The sequence below is a fragment of the Patagioenas fasciata genome, chromosome 10 (assembly GCF_037038585.1).
Source record: "Patagioenas fasciata isolate bPatFas1 chromosome 10, bPatFas1.hap1, whole genome shotgun sequence".
Taxonomy (NCBI): Eukaryota; Metazoa; Chordata; class Aves; order Columbiformes; family Columbidae; genus Patagioenas; species Patagioenas fasciata.
The window spans coordinates 9705414-9730730 of record NC_092529.1 but is presented as its reverse complement, the minus strand read 5'-3'; the positions used below and the strand labels follow the sequence as shown (position 1 = coordinate 9730730).

The 25317-nt window shown below is 48.6% G+C and overlaps 1 protein-coding gene and 1 long non-coding RNA gene across 4 annotated transcripts in view; both read right to left on the bottom strand.

The window, feature by feature from the left end:
• Nucleotides 1-1525: 1525 nt before the first annotated feature.
• RPL29 (ribosomal protein L29) lies at nt 1526-4247 on the bottom strand. 2 transcript variants are annotated; one of them, XM_065845633.2, is made up of 4 exons: nt 4132-4247; nt 3827-3871; nt 3013-3077; nt 1526-1722 (listed from the first exon to the last, which is right to left on the bottom strand). In XM_065845633.2, the coding sequence occupies exons 2-4, from the start codon at nt 3861-3863 to the stop codon at nt 1609-1611; spliced, it is 216 nt and encodes a 71-aa protein (XP_065701705.1). In that variant the 5' UTR covers nt 3864-3871; nt 4132-4247; the 3' UTR covers nt 1526-1608. The 2 variants fall into 2 exon arrangements, with proteins under 2 accessions (XP_065701705.1, XP_065701706.1); XM_065845634.2 differs by having other exon boundaries at nt 4120-4185.
• A 31-nt stretch (nt 4248-4278) lies between these two features.
• LOC136105981 (uncharacterized) overlaps nt 4279-25317 on the bottom strand; it is a 295265-nt gene continuing 274226 nt past the window's right edge. For both annotated transcript variants that reach the window (XR_011740713.1, XR_011740714.1), the window contains 2 exons: nt 12242-24579; nt 4279-6878 (listed from right to left, as the gene is read on the bottom strand). This is a non-coding gene — a long non-coding RNA (uncharacterized lncRNA). The remainder of the gene's footprint in view (nt 6879-12241; nt 24580-25317) is intronic.

Sequence of the window (25317 nt, the reverse complement as noted above, 5' to 3'; positions counted from 1 at the left end):
ACCACTAGGAACCTCTCGCTTCTTGGCCTCCTGCCTGTCCTGAGGGCAGGAGTGACCAGACAACCTTTTTGTCTTGACTATTTAGCAGACTCCAGCAGGTGGTATCAACCCTGTGACTGCATATCCCTCCAGCACAGCACCACTCCCAGCCAGCACACTGCTCCTGCACAGCATTCAAGTTCTTTTGGCTGACAACTGTCAATATCCACAGTAGTCCAAGAGATATACACAGCAGGAGTCAGATAGTTGGGGGTTGCTGACTTCCCTCAGACTTTAAGGGTCCTTGACACCTGATTTTTGAGTTAGTAAAGAAGGTAAACTGGGTAAAGACTTGTGAATTTAAGCCATAAAGAATTAAAAATATTTAACTTATTTCAAAATAACATTGCATTTTGGATGTTGGCTAAGCTATTAAAGCAATTACATTAACTGAATGTTTTGGTTGACTATTATTTTTAAAATCCAGGACATGATCTGCTGCTATACTGCAAAGTCAGAAGATACTTGCAAATTTCCAGGCCTTGCGTTGATTCATGAATTTACACCACCAAGTGGACAAGTGCTGGAATTGCAATTTCAGGAACAGTTTGCTGTATTTCAACAGGTGGCTCATTTCACTAATTAAAAAAAAATCAGCTCCTGAACCAGCTTTGCTGGCTCGTGGGACCTGGAGAGTGAAGTCCCCTCCTGAACTACAGGACAACAGTAACAAAACCCTGTCAAAGGAACTCTCAGGCTTTTGAATGTTACTCCCCTGATCTCACCAGTCAGGACATTCCATCAGGTAAGTACTTTTTGGTACTACAATAAAATATCTCCATTAAAATACAGTAGCTATGAAAAATACGGATATTTTATATCATCCTATTACTTTGCATATTCCCATGGTAGCTCCAGTAGCACTTCAACACTTTCAAGTATTTCAGAATACAACACACACCACTTCTAACACCAATTGCTCTGATCTCTAACACCACAGCTAGCACTCCAAATCATTCCATTTTTCAGGATTTCTGTAGCTGTAACTACCATATCCAGACAGTACACCAGCAAACATTAACAGCCCTTGGAAATCTCACCTTGCTGTAACAACATGAGGGACGATCATAAACACGGTGGTATGTGAGAATTCTGAACATCCACGCCAGTATCACAAATAATTTTATCTGTACAGAATACGGTCACCTAAGAGTCCAGGCAGCACTTGTTTCAGTTGGTATGAAAAGAAACAAGTTGTTTCTTGTTTAAATTGTAGAACTTCACTCAGTAATCATTTCACAACTTGAAAACAGGCTTGGAACTACTAAATGCTCATGGCCTGTACCAACCATCACGGCAGAACAGCACTGAGGAAGGAGCGGCTGTATTTTGTGCACATGGAGGCTGACAACACCACCACAAAACCTCCATCTGGCTTCATCTGACACACTGGTCAGTATACACAGGCCTGATGCACAACTGGCATCTAAATTACAACTCAAACAAGACTTCCGGAGGGCTCTCTTCAAATGTGGGAGGTGAAAACTTTTGTTACATCAAATTTTATTTTTAAAAAAATGCTGTAACACACATGCCAATAGGAAAGCTGATTTTTTGTCTTAAACCATGTCAGTCCTTTTTCTGCTGAGCCGCCTGCTTAGCATTGTTGGCCTGCATCTTCTTCAGCCCCTTTTTGTTATGTTTCTTCGCAAATCTCATGTTCCTCAGAAACTTGGGATCAACCTACAAAAATTAGGAAAAAAAATAAGCCATGCTGTAGAAAGGACATATGTAAAAACCACACACCTCTCCAGATTGCTCCAATTATTCCTAAATACTGGCTGCGATTAATTCAGAATTTTTTTCCAGATTTCGTACATCAACAGAATTATTTTAGCTATATAGCTAAATTATTTGAGCCATCCTTTAAGCTAGTAATTTCACTTATTTCCATAAACAAACAAACCCAAACCCACAGCAATGAATATACAGAAAGAACAGGACAGGTTGAGTAAAGCTGTAAACAAGACAAATTTCATTTCCATGTCACAATACATTCTAGATCTTAAGCACCACAAACCAACCCTGGCAGGTGAGCACATACTCCTGTAATCCTGGGGCAAAGACCAACACCATTTCCTCAAGCCTCTCCTTTCTACCTTAATAGAAAAAAATGCCCAGACAGAAAAGACCATCTCCCCAGTTTCTGTCAGCTAACGGCTGGCTAATGCATCCTGTCATGGCTAGGACCAGTTCTCGGAGTTATCAGCTACTGTCTCACTGAGAAATATTTGCCATTTCCTGTAAACAGCATTTTAACTGTCACAAGTATTGGGATTTTGCCATCTCAGTTCATAGGCACTCAGTGCAAGAAGACAGACTTGGAGACTGCTGGGCTCTCTGCAGGAGGGGGCAGGACTGAACCCTCACTGAGTTATGCAGAAGCTTTTATGTCATATCCAAAAGGATGATAACCACATCGACAAAGCAAAGAAAACCACAACCCTCCCCAAAGCCAAAATGTCCTGTTTTCACTTTCAGGTGTGGAAAAAGATCCTGTTATATCACTCATCTAATCTCAGAAAAAGCAAAATGCTGTCACTTTCACATGTATAATCCAGAAATGCCAATTCCTCTCATCTTCTGAGTGAAATTCTCTGGATTAGTACGGATGGCAAAATATTATTGAAGGGTAGATAGATTCAAACCAGATTAGAGCTATCCAACTGCATGTGTTTTGTTTCACCGGAAGTAGCAGTTACTAACACCAACCTGAGCAGGACAGAGACAAAACTGGGCGATAACTAAAAAGCAGTTTTATAGACATACGAGGGTGGATTTCACATGGGTTAGAAATATCACAGTTACATGTAAGAAAAGCAAAAGAAGAAACAGAAACCCACAGTGGCTCTGACCATATGAAACACAAGCCCCCATCTGCAAAAGACGTCAGCCAAAATAATACAAATAATGGATTTTTTCAGTTAAACCTCCCTGATTTAACAGCCTAGGAATATTAAAAGAAATACTCACCCCTTTGAGAGACTCGTATCTATGGGATCTGGGCTTCTTGATGCCATTTCTGTGCCACTTGCGGGCTATGTGGAAGACCAGAAAACAATTTAAATTACCATTTCTGCTATTATTAAACAGCTGCCTTAGTGTTCCTTTAAGTCCAGCAGAATTTACCAAAATGATGTGGAACAGAATGTTCCTATACAAACTAAATGCAAACTAAGGACTCGCCTCTATTCTCATCCCTCTGGGCCCTGTGCTCTCAGCACTGGATGAGTTTCTAATCTAAGGATTTCAGGCTCCTCATTAACCCATAATACACCAATGGCAACAGCATAGCACAATAAAAGGCCTCAGTCTTTAGGAAATTCAATCGCTTTTGTTCAGTGTTAAAGGGCACCATCGCTCAACGTGCAACACCAAGCAGAACCTACTTGTGAGCTCTGTTGACTTACAGCATCGATGACAAAAGCCCCAAACGCAACCAGTTTACCACTGTGGCCATGTCTGGATGGCAAAGTACCACGGGCTGAATGCCATTCAGGAACATACTTAATTCAAACATACGAAACTTGCTTCTTTTAGGTACGTATTATTTCTACATCGAGGCCACCCAAGCCCCGACCCTTGCAGAGCCCTCTTTTACTGGGGCACACCGGCCCACCCAGCACACCACCACCTCCTTCCCTCCACACCTTATCTCGCTGCAAAATAGAAAAAAACGAAGCCGGAGCTGCCACACCGAGCAGCTCCGAACAGCTGGTGAAAGCCGCTCTGCGGGTGCAGCCCCGGCCCCTCGGGTGAACCCCCTCCCCGCCCCGGCCCCGCTTACACTGGTTGTGCGTGGTGTGGTTCTTGGACTTGGCCATGGCTGCACCTGCGGGACAAGGACACACCGCTCAGCGGGGCGGGAAGGCGAGGAGAGGCCCGGCCCCACTCCCTAAAGGGGCTCTCCCGCCATGACCGGCCGCGGTACCGACTCCGACTCCCCCCGCCCCGGCTCCCGCCACCCCGCAGGGCCAAGCTCGGCCTTGCCCCCTCCCAGCGCGGTGGGGCCGGCTCGGGCGGGACGCGGGGAACCGGCCGCCGCCTTTCCCGGGGCGCGGATGGAGCCGGATTACGCACAGCAGCACTCACCGCCGCCACCGGGCCGGAAGAGAAGGTCAGGCCGCAGGGGCTGCTGGGAAATAGCGCCGCGGACCGGAACCCCGCGCCGCTCCGGTGCGGAACAGGCGCCGCCAGCGGAAGGTTCCGCCCCGCAGTCGCCCTGTCGCGCCGGTCTGTGCCGCCCCTGCTCTGAGGGCTGCGGCCCCCGCTCCCGCCCTAGCTCTGCGAACCGGGAGGGACCCGCAGCAACAGTGCCCCGCAACACCCGAGCCCCAGCAACGTGGCGACCCTGCTTCCTGAGAGACACGGTTCCCCCCACTAACACGGTCCCTCAACAACACGGTCCGCCCCAAAACACGGCCCCACCAACATGGCCCCTCCCGGGCAGTGCGGCGCAGGCGGGTGGCGCGGGGACCCGGCGGCGCCACCGCGGCAGGTGGCACCGCGCATGGCGGGGGGCGGGGCCTCGGGGCCACGTTTGTCTGCACGTCCCGCCGGGCTCGGGCAGTGCGGTCTCATGGAGGTTATTTTCTACTCAGCGGATTCATTAAACGCTGTTCGTCTGTATTTGCGTGGCCGACAGGCTGTTGCAGAAAGGCCACAAACGGCTCTGTTTCCAACCTCTGACCTTTGGCAGCTTTGGCAGTAACGTACCTGAAGAGAAGCTGCTAATTTAACGTATACTGTGATTAAGTTATAAAAGACGTAGCCATAATTAACCAATTGACATTATAAATGCTTTCTGACCACCTGCAAAACGAGGGGATATTTTTCAAGTTTTAGATCATTCTGCATGACAAGAGAGAGACAGAAGACTAAGTAATACATTGTTTAAAAGCAGCGTGCTTGTCTTATGTTTGACTAGTAATAGATGTAAGTAAGGAACTAATCAAGTATAACTAACTTCCATCAATTATTTCTTAGTATAGATATATTGTATGTTAAGAATTTCCAAAAATTATAGTAGATATGAAACAATTGTGTGAATATAAGCAACACAAGGGCATCCAGTCTTGAGAGCACTTATGGAGGATGATCACCAGTATTCCCCAGCACTGATGAAATAAAGAATGCCGCTTAACACTGTAATTGACTCTGCTGTTATTTCGTTGTTTCACCCCGGTGACCCCCAAAATCGCGCTCCTTCCCAGGCTTGGCATGGCTGTGGCTGGACGCGGCTCGGTACAGGTTCCGGTGCTGTGTCCGGCTGTGCCGGTGCCTGGCCACTCTCGCCTGAGAGATTAACAGAGAATACACAACCCAAGGCTTAGATAACACCAGTATCTGAAAGACACTAAAAAGATGACTAAGATGGACAAATGAAGCTCTGCAAAAGCACCAACCAAACCGCAGCACTGAGGCCGTTTTCCTTCGATGGTGGCAGGACTGGGCACCGGCAGCCAGGTGGGAGGGGAGTTGATGCGGTTTCCAGCGGCCGAGGGTTGGAATTAAGTCTCAGGGTAGCTCCTGCTGCCCCAAACACAGGAAGATTTGTGACCCAGCCATCATGGAGTCCCAGCGCTGGTTGTGTGGCTGCTGCCGCTGATGCCACGGGGACACATCTGTGTTTACGGACTGAGGCATCTCCTACAGCAGAGTGCAAAAGGAGAACAAGGAACCAAGGTCCGAGCTTGCCCAAGCCCGCTGAGTTGTATCCATGTATGAACTGCAGCGTTCTGATCCAGTGTTGCTGTGCTTGGAAATGCAAACCTTTGAAAATGAGCAAAAAAGGCCCAGGCTTTTCTGCATCGTGGCAGAATGGAAAAATACTGCCATCTTTTTACGGTACTGCTGTTATTTTAAGATGAGAGGCATGAGCGAACTGCCTAAAATAACCTGGATTGATAAAATAGCCCAGAGACCAAAGGCCCTGGACTAGTACGTGGAAGAAGGAACCAGACTTTTTTTTCTTTTGGTGACTGATTGCTTGCAGAGCAATTAACTACTCTGCCTCAAGTCTGGATACCTGTGAACAAGCACTTCCTATTATAAAATAGGAAAAATGAGGAAAAAATAGATTAGCCTTGATAGATAGATAATGCTGATAAAACTGAAATGAAAATAGGCAGACAGAAAAAAGAAATCTAGTGCAATTTAGTTTCACTATTTCTCTTAATTTCCAGCAAGACCTAAGTTGTGAAATGTATTTGGTTTAACTGCCTCCCCGCCCCACTCTGGGCAGCTGTTATTAGCAAGGACTGTAAAAATACATCAAAATATCAATATTCTTTTACTGGCATTTTGCAGCTGGAATACGAGGTTCTCCTCAAAATCCTCCTTGATACATAAACTTCTGACTTTTTAAGCTGTTTTTTTCAAATTCTTTCCTCTGCAGTGAGCTAGGGTCTTCAAATATTCGGGCATCACTGTGGCCAGCACATCACAACCAACAGCAGAGAGAAAGCCTGACCTTCCTGATAACCCAAAGAGCTGAGCTCAGTGGAAGATAAAACTGAATCCCAGAGGCATGTTTGCCTCCACTGGATTGCAGAAGGCAGAGAGAAATACGCTGCTAGGTCCTCTTATCTTGGCCGTTACATTATGAAAACTTTTGATCTTTTCCACTTATTTCTGAGCTTTCCTTCGTAGGAAGAAATGGAAGGGTTTATTTTATGGTTTCAGCTGTCTTTTTCAAGTTATTTCAGTGTCTCCCTGCAGTTATTGCTGTCAAAGCTCCCTGGAGTCTTTCAGAGCTGCTGCTGGGGCCGCATGAGACAAGCAGTCAGACAGGTGGGGATTAGAGATGCTCTGCTTAATGCCCAGGTGATATACAAAACCTGTGAGCCAAATTATTAAAAAAAAAGTGAAAGTTTATTCAGTTTATGGATCTGAGTGTAATTTGTTCAGGGTAGTTTTGTAAACCACTGCAAACCAGCGCAGGCTATCAGGTAAAAAGGATGATCCAAGGCAGGATTAAGACTGGTGTACACCACTGGGTGATCAAGAACCCTTGAATTTTCCTGTGCTCTGATGAGCTGTGTTGTCTCTAATTTTGATGTTACTGAGAACGACTGGCCAGTTCAAAACCTTCAATCATACTTTTAGTGCTTACAGACTTAATTAGTGCATGTTAGCCCAAGTGTCATCTATTGAAGGAGCTCGCTTCATTAAACAGCATGGTAATTACTCCAGCTGTAAAACAATTATGAAAAAATCATAGGTTAATCTAAAAATCTCACAGTACGTTTGACAACTACGTTATCTCAATGTCTTTGCATCATGCCCATTTGTGCCGATTGATCTCTGTTAGGTTCGTCATGGCTTTCGTGCTGACACCACATTTCAGCAGATGCCTCTAATCTCACCTCTACCCGCCCTGTGAGCCAACATTTGGACTTGGGTTAATGAATTAACCTAACTCCTCCTGTTAGTAATGCCTCTTGTACACGGTGTCCGCCACACCGGACAAAATCAGTGATAACAATTTCAGGTGCTGATTAGAAGGGGCCCAGATGATTTTGCTTGACATGGACTACAGAGGGTGTGGGGTGTCCCTAAAATCTGCTCCCTTGAGGAGACGTATTGGTCAGCGGGGAGTGCACAGTGATGCTCTTGGCTGTCCCAGCTGGCTCACGAGGAAGGTGCTCACCCCAGGGCAGCTCAGGCGCTTACCGCCCTTCACCCTTCCCTCCTTGCTCTGCGCAGGCACCATTGAAGCCACATGGTGTTGCAGGGTCACACCTGCATCAGGGACAGCATCTTGCAGGGTACAGGCACCTTCCTGCCCTCCTCTCCTCCAGCAAGCAGGGGCAGGGCTGAGCCACCTGGCGGGTCCCCAAGATGTCTCACATTGGTGGGATGTGGTTGCTTTTGTGCAGCTTTAGGGCTGTTTCCAGCTTGTGGGCGAACAGGGCTTGGCTCTGCTGTAAGCCCGAGCTGGCCATGCTGCAGGGGAGTGAGGATGATGGACAGACCCCAGGACAAACGGCAAATACGCCACCTGAGGAGCCACCTGGAGAAGCAGGGACACCAGGACATGGAGGCACTAGAGGGAGCCTGAGCATAACAGATCCTGCTCTGGGCTCAAAGCGGGAGCACTGGTCCCAGTCAGGGAGAAAGGAAATCTCCAGGGAATAACAGCACCAACACTCAGCAGTTTCCCCCTTGACCCGGCATCCTACCTGTTTTCTTTACCCTGACATCTGTTACCGTTTTCTTGAAGACATTAAGAAAAACTGTTTTGCTTATAGAAAATGCTGGCCTGCCAGTGGCGAGACAGCTGGCTCTGAGCATTTGCAATAGGAAGTACTTAAAACCAGTGGCAACCAGTGGCAATCGTCACCAGAGGGTTCCAGAGAGCAGGAGTTCCTGCAGGGCAAAGGGGAGCAGAAGTGCTGATCTGCAGCGACGTGTGTCCTCACAGGATGGGGAACTAGTGTGGTGCAGCTCCGCAAGTGTCGTCCTGCGCTGGTGGCAGGGACATGGGAACAGCAGCTACAGCTTCTGCATGCCACTGGGGTGCTCCAGTCAGCACCAGTTAGGAGAGCTGAGGCACTGGAAGAGGATGATGAGCTGCAATCTTTGATTTCCCCCAGGAATATTTTCATTGCATTGGTTTTGGACAAGGAACAGGGTCACTGGTTCCTCTCTAGTGTGTCTGATCCCCCCCTGCCACCACTGTCCACCAGGAACGAGCACAAGAGCAAGAAGAGTGGAGTCTGGGTGAGCTGCAAATGGGCGTCAGCACTACAATGGGGCATGGACTGGGGTACAAACACTTTGCAATGGTGTTTAGCCACAATGGGGAGATGGACGTGCTTGTTCCAAGTACATCCGCAAAGCATATCTGCTTTTACAACATCTGCACTGGGCCAAAAGTTGTTTTCAACAGGTAATTAAGCTTAGCCCAGCAGAAATCAGAGGAGCAGCCAGAAGAAGGGGGTGAGCAGGGACCACAATCAAAAGCTCCATCACTCCTGACTGCAGTCTTCTGTCCTCCCCCAGAGACCATCCCTCAGCTCAGCCCTCTGCACATCCTCCATGAGCATGTTCCTGTAAGCAGCTTCCCACCATGAAGACAAGGAAACATCAGGCAGGAGCCTGCAGTGCAGTCCTGACCTTCTCTCCAGGCCTGCCACCTCCTCCCACTCTCCCCGGAGCTGGCACTACTAACAACTGGCTTCCTTTTGTTATTTTTCCACCTCCGCTTCTTCCTCCAGAGAGGAGGCCATGCTGGTGGCCCACATACTGGTGACTCATGGGCTGGGACCCGCAAGGAGCCAGCAAAGCCTGGCCAAACTTAGTAACATCTTATTTTCCATTGCCTACACCCTGGATGCTTATCCTGGCTGGGTGCATCACTGGAAAGACCTTCTCCAGCTACCTGCAGGGCCGAGGAGGACCAGCTTGACTGCGTTTCCTTTAAATTTTGGCAATGCAGAAGCTGGGCTGAGATGGAGCAGCCTTGATGCAAATAAATTCCTTCTTTGTGAGTGTTTATCCAGCTTGCTGATAGCTGAAAACCATGAGATGTTCTGGACATCAAAGAGGGGTTTTCAGGCTGGCAAAGCATGTAAAGAAAGATCTATCAAGAGGACTGCATAGTAGTTGCTTTTTTTGGTGGCATTTCAAGGATTCAAGGGGAGCTTAGGTCTTTAAAAGCTGATTCCCCTCTGTGTCAATCAGCCTGGTCCATCTGGCTGGATGTCCCCAAATCAACAAATGACAACTGCAATCACAAACCCGAGCCCAGGGCAGCTGCTAGGCGGGGAGGGATGGTCGGTAAAGGTGGAGGTGCTGCTGTGGCTGGGCGCAGGGAATGGAAAACATCTGGATGATGAGCAGGGCTACCCTGAGGCTGCACTGGGCTGTCAGCAGACATGCAGGCAGAGCACAGACGCAGCTCCTGGGCAGCCACAAGCCCTTCAAGCAGGACCCAGTGGCTCTGCACAGGGCTGCATGTGGGGATTACACCAGGAAGGGAGCAGCCATGTGCACCCAGCCCACATTTACTGCTGTAATCGACCTTTTCCAGAATGCTTTTTGCCCTGGTAGGGAAAAGGAAGCTCACCTGCTGCTTCCCAAGGCCGGGGTTAATGTGTGCGGCCGAGGTGACACCTGCTCAACCCGTGCTTCCCAAGAGCCCGGCTGTTCGGAAGGAGTGAGCAGATCCGCGGGCACAGCGTGCGCAGAGCAGCTGATCGCTGCGGGGAGGAGGCACACGGAGGCGGATGGGAGAAACAGAGAGGGCTGACCTAAATAGATGCTGAGCTAATTTATTCATTTCTCGACTTTATTATTTAACACTACTTTGAAACAGCTTAGGACTTCTGGTTCCTCGCAGCTCTGCCGCTGACGTTGGGATGCGGTTATTTTTGACCTGATTTTTGCATCCGTTGTGCTGAAAAGCGCAGCATAGCCTTGCTCAGCATCCCCCTCTCCCATCAGATGGGCCAGGCACACTATGGGAGAGCTCCGACACAGCCGCTTTCTAGCCAGGAGCACAGGAAGGACTTATTTCAGATTCTGCTTCACCTCCTGCCTGGGAAGGCATTAAGATTTTGGCTTGCTTTATGCATTGTTAATAGGGAGATTTATCCCCAATTTAGCTGCCTGGTGGGAGGATTGGTGAGTTGGTACAGCACGAGGCAGCCTTCAGCCTCCGCCGGCATCTCCCCCTGGGCAGGCTGCCAAACGCAGCCCCAGGCTCTGCAGTACAGGGGCTTTCAAGGATAAACCTGGAGCCTGTCTCGCGTCCAGCCAGCCTCCTCTCTCCTCAAATCCCAGCAATCCCCTGCAACACCGTCTGGGAGGAATTTATTACGAGAAGGACACAGAGCTCCAGCTGTTCCGAGAGCTGTTCGGGCTGCACGTGTCCTCTGTGAGCCCATGACACGTTTTAGTGCTGCTGAGGTTTAAAAGCCACAAGCTGGGGAAAAAAAAACCCTGATGCCTGTGCAGGCTGTGTGAACCCCTGCACCATTCCTGCACAGGCACAAGGGGGTACGGACAGAGCTGCTCCTCCATGAAGTGGCTCTTACTGGGATTCAAATGATATGGCACCCAAATTGCACCATGCAGGACCCTTTTATTTTATTTTGCATTATGGTTTGTCACTTGATGCGTAAATTTAGGCCAGTGTTGTGTCCAGTTAGCCAGCATCTCTGTTACGATTTCTTTTTTTTTTTTTAATGGATTATTCATCAACCTGCTTGAGTCCTTAAAAGATTTCTAAGCAATAAAACCAGCCCTGATGCTATTTAGCTTGGCAGCAGAGGCATTTCAAGTCATACTGCCTTCACATCGCTGGAGAGTTTTGTGACATTGCTGGGGGTAGGGTGGTGCAAATTATCAGAAATGAAGCAGTTAACGAGGCTGCAAGTTAAAGTCTTCCGAACCAGCAGGCACCAAAGTGAGGCAGCCGGGTGTGGGGCTATGAAGGTGGCTGCTGCTCCCTTCTCCTGCCTTTGCTGGCTAAACTGGGGCAGTCGGATCCTCAGCAGGGTCCTGTCCCGCCAGCTCACAGGGTGTGTAGCCTGTAGCCTGGTCCATGTCAGGCTTTGATCTGAAGGTGTGGGTTTTTTTGTTTGGTTGTTGCTTTTTAATATAAAGTGATACAATGTTTAGATATGTTGGTCTGAGAGCCTTACAAGGCTAAAAAGAAAGTAAACGCATAAAGGACAGAGACATCCAAAGTAATTTGAAGTTTCTCTTCCCCTCCCTGTATCCTGGACCAGAGTTTGGTGGATGATGCCCTGATCTTCCTAATGAGGAGAGAAGAGCACTACATCATGCCAGATCCTCCAGGGGCTGGGGTCTTGATGCCTGTGCCTTAATCACATGGGGCTGACTAGGAAGGAGATAAGGCTGATTGCGTGTCACCCTGGGATTCAGGATCCATCACATGGACACAACTTCTGCCCTTTCTGCTGTGGCAGGGGGTTGCGACAGAGAGTCCTTTAATGAACCAGTCGCTGGTTTTGGAGTGGGCACGGGCTGGGTTTCAGGCTGGAGACAAGGGAACTGGTTTGGCTGCCAGCTCGCCTTTATCTGCACAGAGAGGATTATTGGGGGAGCCATGTTGACAATCTCTGCAGCTAAAAAGGAAAATTAACTTCCACACAAAGATGTTTTGTTTGTGCAAAGTGGAGAGGGAATAAAGGAAGCTGCCAAAAGAGCTGACATTAAACCCGCTGCTTACCTGCAGCTCATCTGACACCATGACTGAAACCTTTCATTTGCAGCAACGTAATCCAAGATGTTCTTTCTGCAAAGCAGGAAAGTAGGTTATTGCTCAAGTGGAGCTGGGGTGGGGGAAGGAGATAAGCAGGGCCTGATCCTGCCAGGTGCTGCATGCCCTGCACTCCATCCAAGCGGGACTAAAATGCTGGCTGGCCACCTGATTTGGGGATTTTGGAAAGAGCTTGCATGCAAACCCTTTCTGAACTTTTAGGCGAGGGCTGCCCATGCTGTCAGAGGCAGGGTAGCAGGCTACACGCTGCTTCGCCAGCTGTCATCACACTGCCCAGGACAGCACAGAGACCCCTGCACCCCTGGCTGCTGCCTCTGACCCTGCCGGGAGTAGAAATTTAGGGAAAGAGTAAAAACAAGCCTCTCTTTTGGCACTTCCCTGGTTTCCAGCAGCAAGGGCATTTCCTAACCTGCTAACTGAAGTTTAATATTTTTCTAAGGAACAGCTAATTTTGTCAATATATTATAGCAGCATCCTCACGCATGTCACAATTTCAGCAGGGAAGGATGTGGCCTGCCTCTCTTTTACAGCTCCATCAGCAAAGCTTCAGAAACAGAAGGAGCTGGGGCAGAGTTGGGCAGGTGGCCAGACCCCTACCAAGGAAAACACGTGGGACCTGGTCCAGTATGGACATCTGTATCTGCTGCTCCCAGCACTTCATCTTATGCCTGACAAGGTACAGATATGGGCGTTGGAGCCATTTGCCTGCAGGGGATGGAAGAAGAGCAGTGTAATGCGTGAAAACCAGCCTAACAGGAGGCTACAGTTATGTTTCTAAGCATTTGGTTAAAAATCTCCCTTCCCTGACTATGTAGTGCACAGAACTCAATAGGACGGCAGATCAGTTCTAATTTCTGCAAGCTGGTGGTGCTCCCACGCAGCCCCCATGGTTCCCTTTGGTCAGATCACCTGCTCCAGCCACTGGTCCCTCTCGGCTGTCCCGGGATGCAAAGACAGCTGCATGCTTTGCTCAGCAACAGTGAAATCCTCCCCTCTGCAGCACCACACAGATCTTCCCCTATTTCTCTTCCTGCCTTTATATGTGCAGAAATTCACCCGGCTGTGTCTGCTGCTTGATTTTTAGGGTGCAGCACCTGCTGCTTGATTTTAGCCATGGTTTTGTACCAGGATCTTTTCAGAAGGTCATGCTAATTAAAAAATCATATCCCCATCAAAATCACTAATGGAAATACCTCTTGGTGTGCTCCACGCGTGCTCCTGGGGCTCACTGTGATCAGCCCGTCTCTCTTGGAAGGTGGCTTCTTATCCTGGCTGGCAGCAACAGGAACTTCCACACATGCTGTCCTCTGATATTGAGGACATAAATTATTGAGCGGCCCAGCAGCACTGCCCTTTCACAGTGTCAGTGCTGAGAAATGACTGACGCCCTCCCTTTGCATGTCATTCAAATGAAAACCTAGTCGCACCACAGCTGGATGGGAAAGGGCTGGGACTGGCAAACAGGTTTGTTGTGGAGTTCACAGTTCCCACTAAGAAAAACTGCATTTGAACACTACTTTGTATATATTTTCTGGCTGTGTCTCTCCGAGCCCCAGCCCGGCAGAGATGACCGTCCACACTGCACCTGGGACATTTTGCTGGTGTAAATAGCACTTGCACCCAACCTGTTCTGGAAATGGTGCTTAGGGCCACCAAATTCAGCCTTATATCAGCTGCCCTGCAGGGAAATGGGTTTTATTAGGGAGATGAGATAATATGGGCTGTGGCAGCACTTCCATTAGACCCACTGGCATCCCACCCCCTGATGTGCAGGTGTGGGGCATCTGTGCAGATGCAAGTTCATCATACTGAGCACCAGCAATAACTGGGCTGATCCCTGAGTGGATGCACCAGGACAGGGACTGCCAAACGAAGTAGAAGCGCAGCCCTCTCCTCTTGTATCAGCCTCATCTTAAGGAGTCATTTGTATTAAGGATGGCCTGATTTATGATTTGGCTGGGATTAAAATACATTTCCTTCCAGAGTGATTTTATCCAGACTTTTCAAACCACTTCATGAACTCAAATAAATCCTTAGGAACTCTCTGGCAGGTAGATGCCTTTAATTCTCCATTAGACCCTTGGCACTCAGCAAACTTGACACATCCAGAGGTGGTAGGGAGGACAAAGTGCCCGGCTAAGACCTGGGAGCTGGTGATCTTCAAGCTTTATCCACTAAAACTCGAAACCTGAAGCCTCTTTCAACTGTTTTAGTGTAAGAAATCAAGCTATGGTGGCATGGAGTCAGGAAAAGGATGCAGGACAGACCACAGGAGTCCTTACTCTCTCCGGGCATCTGAAACACTTCTCCTTTCGCCACTACCCTGCATCATCATGCTGCCACCCCTTCAGCAGCTGAAGGATGCTGAAAAATCACAGCTAAAGCTTTGTTTTGTCTGCTTCTGCCACCTGAAACAACCTTCTGTTCAGATGGAAGCACTGAAGTGTTTCTTAAAACATCTCTTCCTCCCTCCTGCCATTAAATATTTAACAGAGGAGCGCCAGGAGAAACTGCGTACGGTTACTGAGGCAGGCTGGCACAGTGCTGGGAACCACGGAGAGCTTGATTTAAATAGCAAAGAGATGGCAGGTGCTCACAAAGCACCTTTTGGTTTTAGGTTCCCATTGCCTCTGTCACTGGGGTGCTCCCCACTGCATCCCCAGCATTGCATCCCCAGCATTGCATCCCCATCCTGACAGCTGCTGCACCAGCTCGGTGGCTGAACAAGCAACATGGATACAACTGAGCACTGCGGGGGAAGGCAGGCTGGGTTGCACACATGCTTGCTGAGACCAGTCCTGCTTTACAGATCTGGTGAACTAAATCATATTGACCTGGAAACCAAGTACTTGTCAGGACTGATGGGATTGTGGCAGTGTCTGGGACAGGAGCAGAGTGTGTAGCCCCCCAGCAACCAGGGGTCATGTCATCCCCACCTGGCGCTTTGTCTCCCCATCATCACCTTCCCTATTCTGCCTGATTTTGGAGGGATGAAAGGTGGCAGAGGGAGGGCATTGGTGAGACTCAGTGCTTTGCAGTTGCTGTAGCAACTGTGGTGTCTCTAGCAGCAAGAGCACACATTTCCTGCAGCTACACCGAGTGTGAGCTGGTTACTTGAGGGCAGATTATCTTTTTTCCTCTGCCAGAAAAAAGCCTCCCTGTGCCTCCCCAGCAACCAGAGCCCAGGAGGTGCTGCTGAGCCTGCAGCAGAGGTGCAGAGCAGCCCGCTGCCAAGCCCGAGGGACGCTGCTGCACCTTCCTGCTCCTGGGCAGTCTTCTGCATGAGCCAAACCTCAGCACCTCCTCCAGACCCTCCACTGCTCCCCACTTGGCCCTCTGGCAAGCACAACCTGCCTTTCCCTACCTAGTCCAGAGAGAGGGGTTTACTGCAGCCATCCAGGCTCCTCCCTGGGGCAGCTCAGACCTCAGTTATTTTTCACATGAATTAGAGCATCTACTTTGATGGGGAGGGATCAGGCTCAATCAAAACATTCTCGGTAGTGGAGGATCACCACAAGCTTTGCTAAGTTACTTTCCTGATAATGACTTTTCAGTAAGAGAGCCTTTTTCACAGGATGGATTAACTGGGTGGCTGTTTCCAGTTATCTTGTAAGACTTTGCCTCCTAAATCTTGTTATTCCCCCATGTTTGTGCATCACAAGCCCTGACCTGCTCTCCCTTCCTTTTGAGAAACCAGAGAGATGGAGCTTCTTCAGCCAGCCCTTGGAATGCTTTGGAGCCTCCTCTCTGAGCCTCAGTGACTTGGCCATGGCACTGGGGTTTGAGCTCGAGGCACATTGCTCCAACGTGCCACCCTTGTGCCAGGACTGGCCTTCGGCCACATGCAATGGCAGGAGCACACATCCATGTGGAGTCGATCAGCCTTGTTTGGGGTCCACCCCGTATATATGACTTGTCTCTCTTTTCCTCCAGTAACGTGCCTTCATGTTCAGTTCACATAAAGCACATCCTGCTGGCCTTTGCCCAGCACACCCAACAGGTCACATCAGCCAGCAGATAAATGGAGAACAAAGCAAACAAACCTTAGTGCGAATGCTTCAGTGTTGCTTACCACTCGTGGCTCTGGGTTGCATCTGCTTTGGTTTTGTTTGCAAAACTAAGCCCCAAGCCTGGCACAAATGCAGAGATCTGGCCCGTTTCTCCAGCTCTGATCCAGCCTTTTCACCACCTGCCTTTGGGACGGCTCCTTCCTTCCTTCCTTCCTTACTTTTCTTCCTTCCTCAGATGGTCATCCTCACCACAGAGAAAGAGATGGCAGGGGCTGTTGTCGCCCAAAACAGAGTTTTTTTCACCCAAATCATCACTTGATGTGCCATTTCTTAGTTGGTGTTTTCGGGGCTGCAGCTTGAGCTTTACGTTCCCTGGGAAGTTTTCTTGGAGAACAGGTTGGCTGGTTGCGGAATGTCTCACTGCTATTTTCAGCCTGGGACGTTTTCCCTTTTTTTCTTCAAAGTACAACAAAAAACCTGTCAACAAGTCACAAAAGAGTGATCTCAGTCTAAAATACGAGCCCTGGCACGGGAGGGCATTTGACTCAGAAGCTGCTTCCCATCTTTGGAGATGTGAAGTATGTTCCACTTCGTCATCCCAAAGGTCTTTAAACGCTTATAAAAACAGAGTTTATTTATCTGCAGTCAGAACAGCCTATCTATTATCTTGAAGGCTGAATTCAGAAAGTTTCTTCAGAAATTTATTGGTTTCATTCCTACCAGTCTGAACAGAAGTTTTCCACAGAGTCTGTCAAAATACAAATGTCTCAATTCCAATTTCCTTCAGTCTTTAGCAAGACATCACATTAATTGTGTTAAAAAAGCACTTTTATTAGTTACTGAGAAAGCAGGAGTCTGGCAGCTCTTCTTGACCACTAGCTGTTCACTTTTGTGAAGTCTCCTTGCACAGCGGTTTGATCCAATGCAGTGGTTTTCTCCACCAGCAAACTCAGCAGTACCTGGAGCCAAAGGGACCAGCTCCAGGCAACGATTATTTGCTTCAGGTCTCAAGAATTCCTACCGCTGCCCAGGCAAAGCCTTTCTGCCTCTCTCGAGGCTTCTCACATCCCCATCATCAGAAAAAACAGAGCGGTGGAGGCCCATGGTCAGCCTGAGGCCAGGGAGACCCATGAGAGCAGTCATAAATACATCCAGAACAGCGTCATTTCTTCTACACCTGTAATGCTTTCAAGCGGACTTCAGGAAAGATCTAATGGCTTGTAGGAGTTTCATTTTTGTCTGATTTTGCCTAGGGCTCTGTTTCAGCCAACAGCTCAACCTACTGATAACATGGCATCTACTTTGCAAGGAAAAGGTGGTCATGAAAAAAGCCAGCAATTCCCAGTCCTTCCCCCATCTGATCTCCATGGGATGCTCTGGGATCGCTCCTGCCAACACTTGGTCACACTGGAGCTGTGTGGGCAGCCAGAACCCCAAACATCCCACCAGCTTCCTTGCATCAGCCCTCTCGGCTTCCTTTGGTCAATGCCAGCGCACAGGGAGCAGGACACCCACTGCCCGTGCCTCGGGGCATCAGCCACCTGCAGCACACACGCGATTCCCTGTGATACACGCACCACGGCGAGATACAACCAGGTCACGAGCATTTAATGGGAAAACTCAGCTCTACTCCACATTTGCTATTGACTGCCCCATTCTAAAGAGGGTGACAGACATGACATGGCATTAAATGACACAAATTGAGGTTGGCCTTTCCCTCCAGGCATCTTTTTCAGCACCCCCAATGCCATGCCAAGCCAAGTTCCTGCTCACGCTTCAGCTCCACAAGTACTTTAAGGAGTAGCGGCACACACACGTGCAGTCCTCACGTGGAAGGAGCCTGCGCTCTGATAATCAAGATATTAATGCTGAAAGACTGAGCAGGTTTCCCTTAGCTGTCACAGCTTGGCTGTGGGGAGCTTATGAAAAGAAAATAAAAAAATTAGAACTTACTTGAAATAGCCAACAGATCAAAACCTGTAGATTTCTGGAAGCAGCCATGCTGGGAAGAACCACGTGTTAATGGTCTAGTTATAAGATCTCTTATGGTTGTGTTTTGCTGTAAATTAACATTAAAATATTAATGTAAAATAACACAAAGCATTAACTTTGCAAGCATTAAATATTGGCAGGGCTGGCAGGATTACACCCATCCATCTCCAGAATCACCTGCATGAGCACACTCACACCGTCATCTTCCAGCCAGGCACATACAGACACCCCATGCGCAAGGATGGTCAGGACAGGCACAGGTGAGAGCCCAAGATACAATGGGAGCAAATATCTTCCTGCAGAAATGGTTTGTTGGCTGCTCAGGTATCTGTGGAGGGATCCATTGGTCAACAGAAACCTGGAGTGATCATCTTTCAGGTTGAAGGAAAAGCTGTGCCACCCAAAAAGCACAGTTCAGCCCTTGTCACAAACCCCTTTGATCTACCCTCAGTTTAACACAAACTCACCTGGGGAAAATAAATTCTCTCAGGCTTGAGAATGGGTATCTGATACCCAAATCTGATGGTTAAAAATATTTTGATTGTAAAAATGCCTTCTTGACCTCCCTTGCTGTCAGAGTGCTCAAGGGGATCTGGAGGTCTCTTACCTACAAGAGTGCAAAGGATCAAGCCCACGGAGCAACAAATATTAGGGAAAGTCTTCATTCAGCACAGGCCCCTCAACTCTGCCCTTAATTTTAGGACTCCACTCCAAATTTTAGACCAGAAACATGCAATTAAGGGCTGAGCGAGGCCTGGTCATGGCTTCTGCACAGGATGTGGCTCCTGCACAGAAGAGCAAGCACCAGTGCAGGCGTGTATGGTGGAGGGACCTCATTGCTCATAATGTAGCCCAATTTTGCTTTCAAGTGCTGGCCTAATTGTGATTGCTGGAGGCCAGATGATGCAACTAGTTGGGTGCCTGGACCAGATGCTCTCACATATACTTGGTTTTACACCTGTATTATTCACCTCCCCCATGAGAGCCAGCCCTGACTTCTCCTGGCCGGATGGAAAGGAGAATCAGGCATTTCCATTATTTATCCCTTGTACCAGCCACATCCAGCCTGACAAACAGCCCCGTCACATGCCCTTTGCATGGCTGGGGAGAGCCTCAATTAGATGGCGGTGGCCACGCATGGGCCACCAGCCCCGATGTTTACAGGAAGCACCGGCACAGAGCATGGAATTAAAAAGACCACAAGGAAGTGAGGGATTATTTACTGGAGATTAAAGGACATGGAAAAACCACAGGACAAATCAGTGGGACCTAAGCAATGGTAGCTGCTATTTCAGTCTTCCAGCTGCTGGCATTCACACCGGTCATGCTGCGAAAGGAGAATTTAGGAGGAATTCAGTAGAACAGATGGTGGCCCTGCTTTTGGACCAGTAAAAGACACCAAAGAATAGACCCTAATAAACCTGCTGGAAGGATGGGAGGGATGTCTGCTCCACTCCTACCCTTTCTCAACCAGTCCTGTGAGTCTTCCTTCTCCCCTGCTGTGATTCCTGCTTTTGGCCTGTATCCCCAGCCCAAGCAGCTCCAGCCAGACCTGCCTGCCAGCAAAACCACAGAGATATGCCCATGGGTTAGCCCAGATTAGTCAAGATAAAGCACCTGCTCAAACCTGGGAGGAAGTGGGGTGAGGGTCGAGGTCTGACATCTCAAGACCTTCAAAACAGAAATGGGAGCTGGTGTTTTGTGGAATCTCCATGGAAAAGGGGAAAGCTACCAGGTGAAGGTTAGTCATGGTACCCCAATCCAGTCTAGCCAAATTCCTCTCAAAACCACTTCTTCTCCAGGCTTTGGCCTTTAGTTTAAGCACTCACAACCTCCTTTTCTCTTAGAAAGTTGAAACCAATCAGTACTGTCTCTGGGGTAACACGATGCAGGCAAAGCTTGTGGCCAAGCAGACACCTTACAAGTGCTAGCCCTTGTTTTAGGTGCCTCAATCCAAGCACCCGTGAGGTCACCTAATTTTTGGTGAGGTCTGCTTTTCAGTTAAGACTGGCCAACAAGATTTCAGCGGTTGCTCATGAGCTCTGAAATTTGGGTTGTAACTGGATCGGGTCTCATGTCAGAGAGTCCCCACCTCTACCTGCAGCCATGGATATGCAACTGCTGCTCTGGTGGCACTCCAGGATGGCCATGAACTCAACCTCACTTTTTCCCCAAAGTCCTGTGAGATTTTCCAAATGCTTGAATGCACTTTCTCTAGCATCCCCTGTCCATCCCCACGGTTGATAAAGGTTGAGCTCCCCCTCCCAAAACAGCATCTCCAGCAGTCCTGTGCCCCTTTGTGCTGGCTGCAGGGTGGCAATTCAGCCCTGACCTCATGGACTGAAACCCCAGCCCCGCTCCTTGCACCATCTGTGGTGAGCACGATCTTGGGGGAATTACAGAGCTCTGTAAAGGCGGTGGGAGGGAAGGAGGCTCTTCTCGGTGAGGAGCCCACAAGAAGCTCCACTGACATTCCTTCCTTCTCCCTTGCCCTGCATGCACATAGCTGAGCAAACACAAAGCGGCACGTCACCTTCGTGTTTGACCCAGAACTGTGCTTGGCTGCTGGTGCTGTACCACAGGCTCCCTCTGGAAAGCAAACAGTAGCTCAGTGGGTTTTTCTTTTTCTTTTCATTTTGTTCTCCCTACAACAAATAGAGAGAAAGGATGAATGAGCTTATTTTACAGCCTCAGAGGAATACCCAACCATTGTTAGCTTGACACATGCTGCAAAAAGTGATGGCTAAGAAAATAAAAGCTTATTCTTTCCTGAATGGGTGGCTGAAAAAAACCAAACACCACCCCACCCCAAAGCCCCTTCCACAGGCCAGCAGCAGCATTTCCATCAGCTGCGTGGCTGATCCACAACCCAATGACTTCCAGGCAGGACCTGACCTGCTGCACGTAACACAAGGCACGTGAAGATCTGGGTTTACATCATTTTTGAGGAGTCTGAAGCCCATGTTTCCTTCTCTCAATTCTCTGCAGGTAGAAAATGTTGTCACAAGGTCTCAAAGTCCTAAATCCCAGGTGAGGCTCAGGCACCTGCAATGAGTATGTCAGAGATGATGAGACACTGAGGGTGACCACCTCTGCTTTGGAGAGCCAGCATTGCCAATAAGTAGGTTCAACAACACTTTCTCCCCTGGAGAGAAGAACTAAGAGCCAGGACATGCAGAGAAAATAGCCATGCCACAGCTGCTCAATTAATTAACTCAATTCATTTTAACCAGGACCTCTTGGGTGATTTCACTGCAGCCATCTCTGCTAGGAGAGCTGGGCGCCATCGCCTGCTGCAGCCTTCTCTGAAGCAGTAACTTGGTTCCGGAGCTGTATTTCTCTCCACTCATCATATAACTTGCTTCTGCCACGAATTCACATAATTTTCCCTGGTGGTAAAGTGGTAAAATCAACCTCAGGAGCTCAGAGTCTGCAAACGGGGATTCAGAGTTCAGAGTCTGTGGGTGTCTCGTGCAGTTCAGTGACAAACGAAGGGAAAGAAGAGAAGAATCCCATTAATGGAACAAGTCCTTTATAATTCACCCAAACAAACTTCCCACCCAAGCCACTGCTTTTTAACAGATCGATTAAAAAAAAAAGGCAGGAAATGCTTGTGAATATACTCCTTCCCTGTCGCAGCTGCAATTCCGCTTTCAAACACACCTGACTTTGGAGACTGGCTTGGATTTGTATGGCTGCACACTAATTGTCCTGCTTTATCCAGTGCTCAAAATGGCTGCAAAAAGGAGCTAAGACAGACGCCTGGAGATGCAGCCCTAGATGCTGAGCCACCACCTCCCTCCGTCCCCTGCCCAGTGTGTACGGGCTCCCAGGAACAGCGACGGACGGGCGGCTGAGATTGTATCCGAGACCATTTCCTTCCCTTTGCTGCTGTGTGCATCAACAGGTGCCTTAATTTAAAGAATAAAGACTCATTTTCTTTTAAAGTCTATAAAATCAGGAGATCAGCTTCCTTACTAATATCAGCAGAGAGCAAAACAAGAGCCCAGGCAATTTTATCAGCTGTGGGCAGGTCTGTCAGAGAAGCGATGCACCACAGAGGGGATGAGATCTCATCTTATACTAAAGGCAGCCGCATACCCGTCCACTGCTGTGTAGTGCCCTTAATAGCAAAAACAGCAACTAGAATCTTCAAGGGGTTAATATCTGAACAAATTACAGTGAGGAACAAAAAGGGGATTTTGATTTAACTTGGATTTTCTTTTTTTTTACCTATTAAGTGACCAAAGCTTTTAAGCTGTGTTCCAGAGAGAGCCTCCTCCCCATGCTGGGGCAGCTGCCAGCCGTGCTTCACCCTCCGGCCGCTTAGGAAGGGAGCGAGAGGAGAGGGCCGGTGCTGGGGGTACATATCCTGACCCGGAATTTCATGGATTCCCCCGCACCGCGTGGGGAGCGGCGGGAGCCTCATTATGTAGAGGTGCACGCAGGGGACTGGCTCGGTGACAGCAAGTCTGCTCAGTCGCAGACCAAATGGCTTAATAGAAACTGGATCCAACTGGTCCAGCCTTGTGGGTTTTAATTTAAACTGCAGTTATAAGGTGTGATTAGAGGCACGGGATGCTGCGCCAAGAGCTCAGATGCGAAGCAAAAAACATATATTAAAAGAAAAAGACCTTCCCTTAAACCTATATATATATTTCCATTATTAACTCTTTGTCTGCCACTACTAGATACCCAAGGGAATCCTGGGCCATCTGAGGACACCTCAGTGCTGCTGCTTAAACCCGGGGGGCTGTAAGAGGTCTGTCAGCACCGCAGAGGAATTTGGCCACCGAAACACTAACATTTATGGGCTTGATATTAGTAATAACCACAGCAGAGCTTCACAGGGACTGACTGAGTCTCTCCTGCCCCACAGCTGAGATCAAAGGAGACAATGTCCTCCCCAAAACCCCTGTGCTGGCCAGCAACGGCTGCAGCAGGGGCTGTGCTCTGGCTGCCTTCTTTTTGAGTTACTCCTATACAGCGGACAGGGAGACAGTGCTTTTCTGGAAATGGTTAAATGACGTCTCGTTCTCCTGTCTCTAACTAGTCACCCAAAACTCAATCTGGCAAATGGAGACCTTTGGAGATGTTAACACAGTTCAAACCTTCAGCCATATGGATAAAATTGCAATTCAATAAAATTGCTCATTCTTTATCTTCAGGCAGCATCATCATGCAGTTAATTTCAAGCTTTCCAGTAAGCTGTAATATATCTTTTAACCTAAGAGCTCTTTTGCATGACACTGAAATAGGTCCCAGTCTATATACATCTGCTGCCAAGACAAATGTATGGTTGAGCAGCAGTAAAGAGGATATAAAAGACTCCCACGTTACAAATGTAGGAGGCAGAGGATATTTTAGCATGGCAGTGGTTACACTTTTGGCAGCTTTGCTATAATAAACTTTGTTTTCAGAGCCTTAAAATATTCCCTGTGCAGTGCAGACTGACATATTTGCTTTCAGCAGAGCTGTCTCAGGGGCTGGGGCTGGTGAACAGAGCTCGGGAACGTGGGAGAACACGATAGAGTTAATACCACCCTACGTTTAAACAGGGTATTTCCTCACAAAATGCAAATATTTACAAATGCCATCAGGTCATGGTAGGCCCATTGCCATGGATGCAGAGAGGGACTCAGGAGGTACCTGCACACAGTGTGCTGAACCCCAGGGCTGCTTCAGGAGCTGGGGGCAAGGGAAAGAAGCTGAGCAGGCAGGTCAAAGGCCAAAAACGTGAGGGAAAAGGGGTGTCAGACACCAACCTTGTGTTGGAAAAGTCCCTGGAGACGTCCACTATCTTACCATCTGATGGAGATCTCAAGTCACCTGCCCTTGCTGGGTGCCCGCCTGGACCTCATGTTCCTGCCTCGAAGCACAGGCACCCCATCTGCAGCTGGCAGGTGGACGTGGGCTTCCATGTGTCTCCCAAGTCATCCTGAACTCTAATATTTATCCACCCAGGCACTAAGTTACCTATGGAGATAATTAGCAGTGACAACTCCTGCCTTAGTGCACTCTGGGATGGCAAGAGTAGTAGCAAAAGCTTTTATCCAGGAAATTTTTCGAGCGGAAAAGGAGAGCTTGTCTCATGCAGCTGATGGGAAAAGGAAGCAGCAGGGACAGCATCGCGACTCGAGAGTTGTTGCCTGGTCCTGTTTGCTCTCTGTCTCCCCATCAGGCAAGGCAGGGTTGTCCTCCAGGTCCTCAGATGCTGTCACCGTGATGCTGAGGGCAATGTGCTCTGCGAATGACCAGCAAGTCCCTTTGCTCTGGGAACTCAGCCTGACAAGGGAGGACACAAGGATGATTGCTTTGAAACTTCAGGATGGATTTCCAGACACTCTAAACATCAGCTGAGCCAGAGGCAGAGCACAGAGCAGCAGCAGAGAGGCGGCTTCCTACCTTCTAGTCCCTGTACCCCCAAACAACATTTCCCAGTGTCTGGCCTGCGACAGGAAAGGAGTGAAATCATAGAGTCCAGTCAGATCAGTTTGAACCATCAATTTCTTGCAGAGTGGATATCTTGGAGTTCAGATGGGCCTGGTCTGAATAGCAAAGTAAACATGAGACCAAGCTCTGTGCAATAATATTTTGGAAAACGGGCAAATGTTGACCTAGCCCAGGGTATGGACTTAGTATCGAACCCAAAAGGAGCTCTGGGAAGTGGGGTCAGCAGGACTAGTCTGTGTCAGGTGCAGTCCAGACACCTAGAGATTTCTGTGGGTACGGAGGGCCAAGTATAATAAGGGGGTAAATAACCAAACAATACTGTTTTACAATGTTTTATGTGTACATACAATCCCAGAAATTCAACCCTGCTAGTTACCATTTCTGAGCCAGCAGGAAAAAAGACCGCATCATCAAGCCTCCTTAGAAAAGCTCATTGCTACTTCTGCTGAACTTGGATGGGGTCTTAGCATAGAGGATTTTGTGAGCATGTGATAGCATTATAGTTTCATGCTAATCTGTCCTCATTGTGTGCTATTAAAAATAAATAAAAATCATGGCTTCCTAATCCAC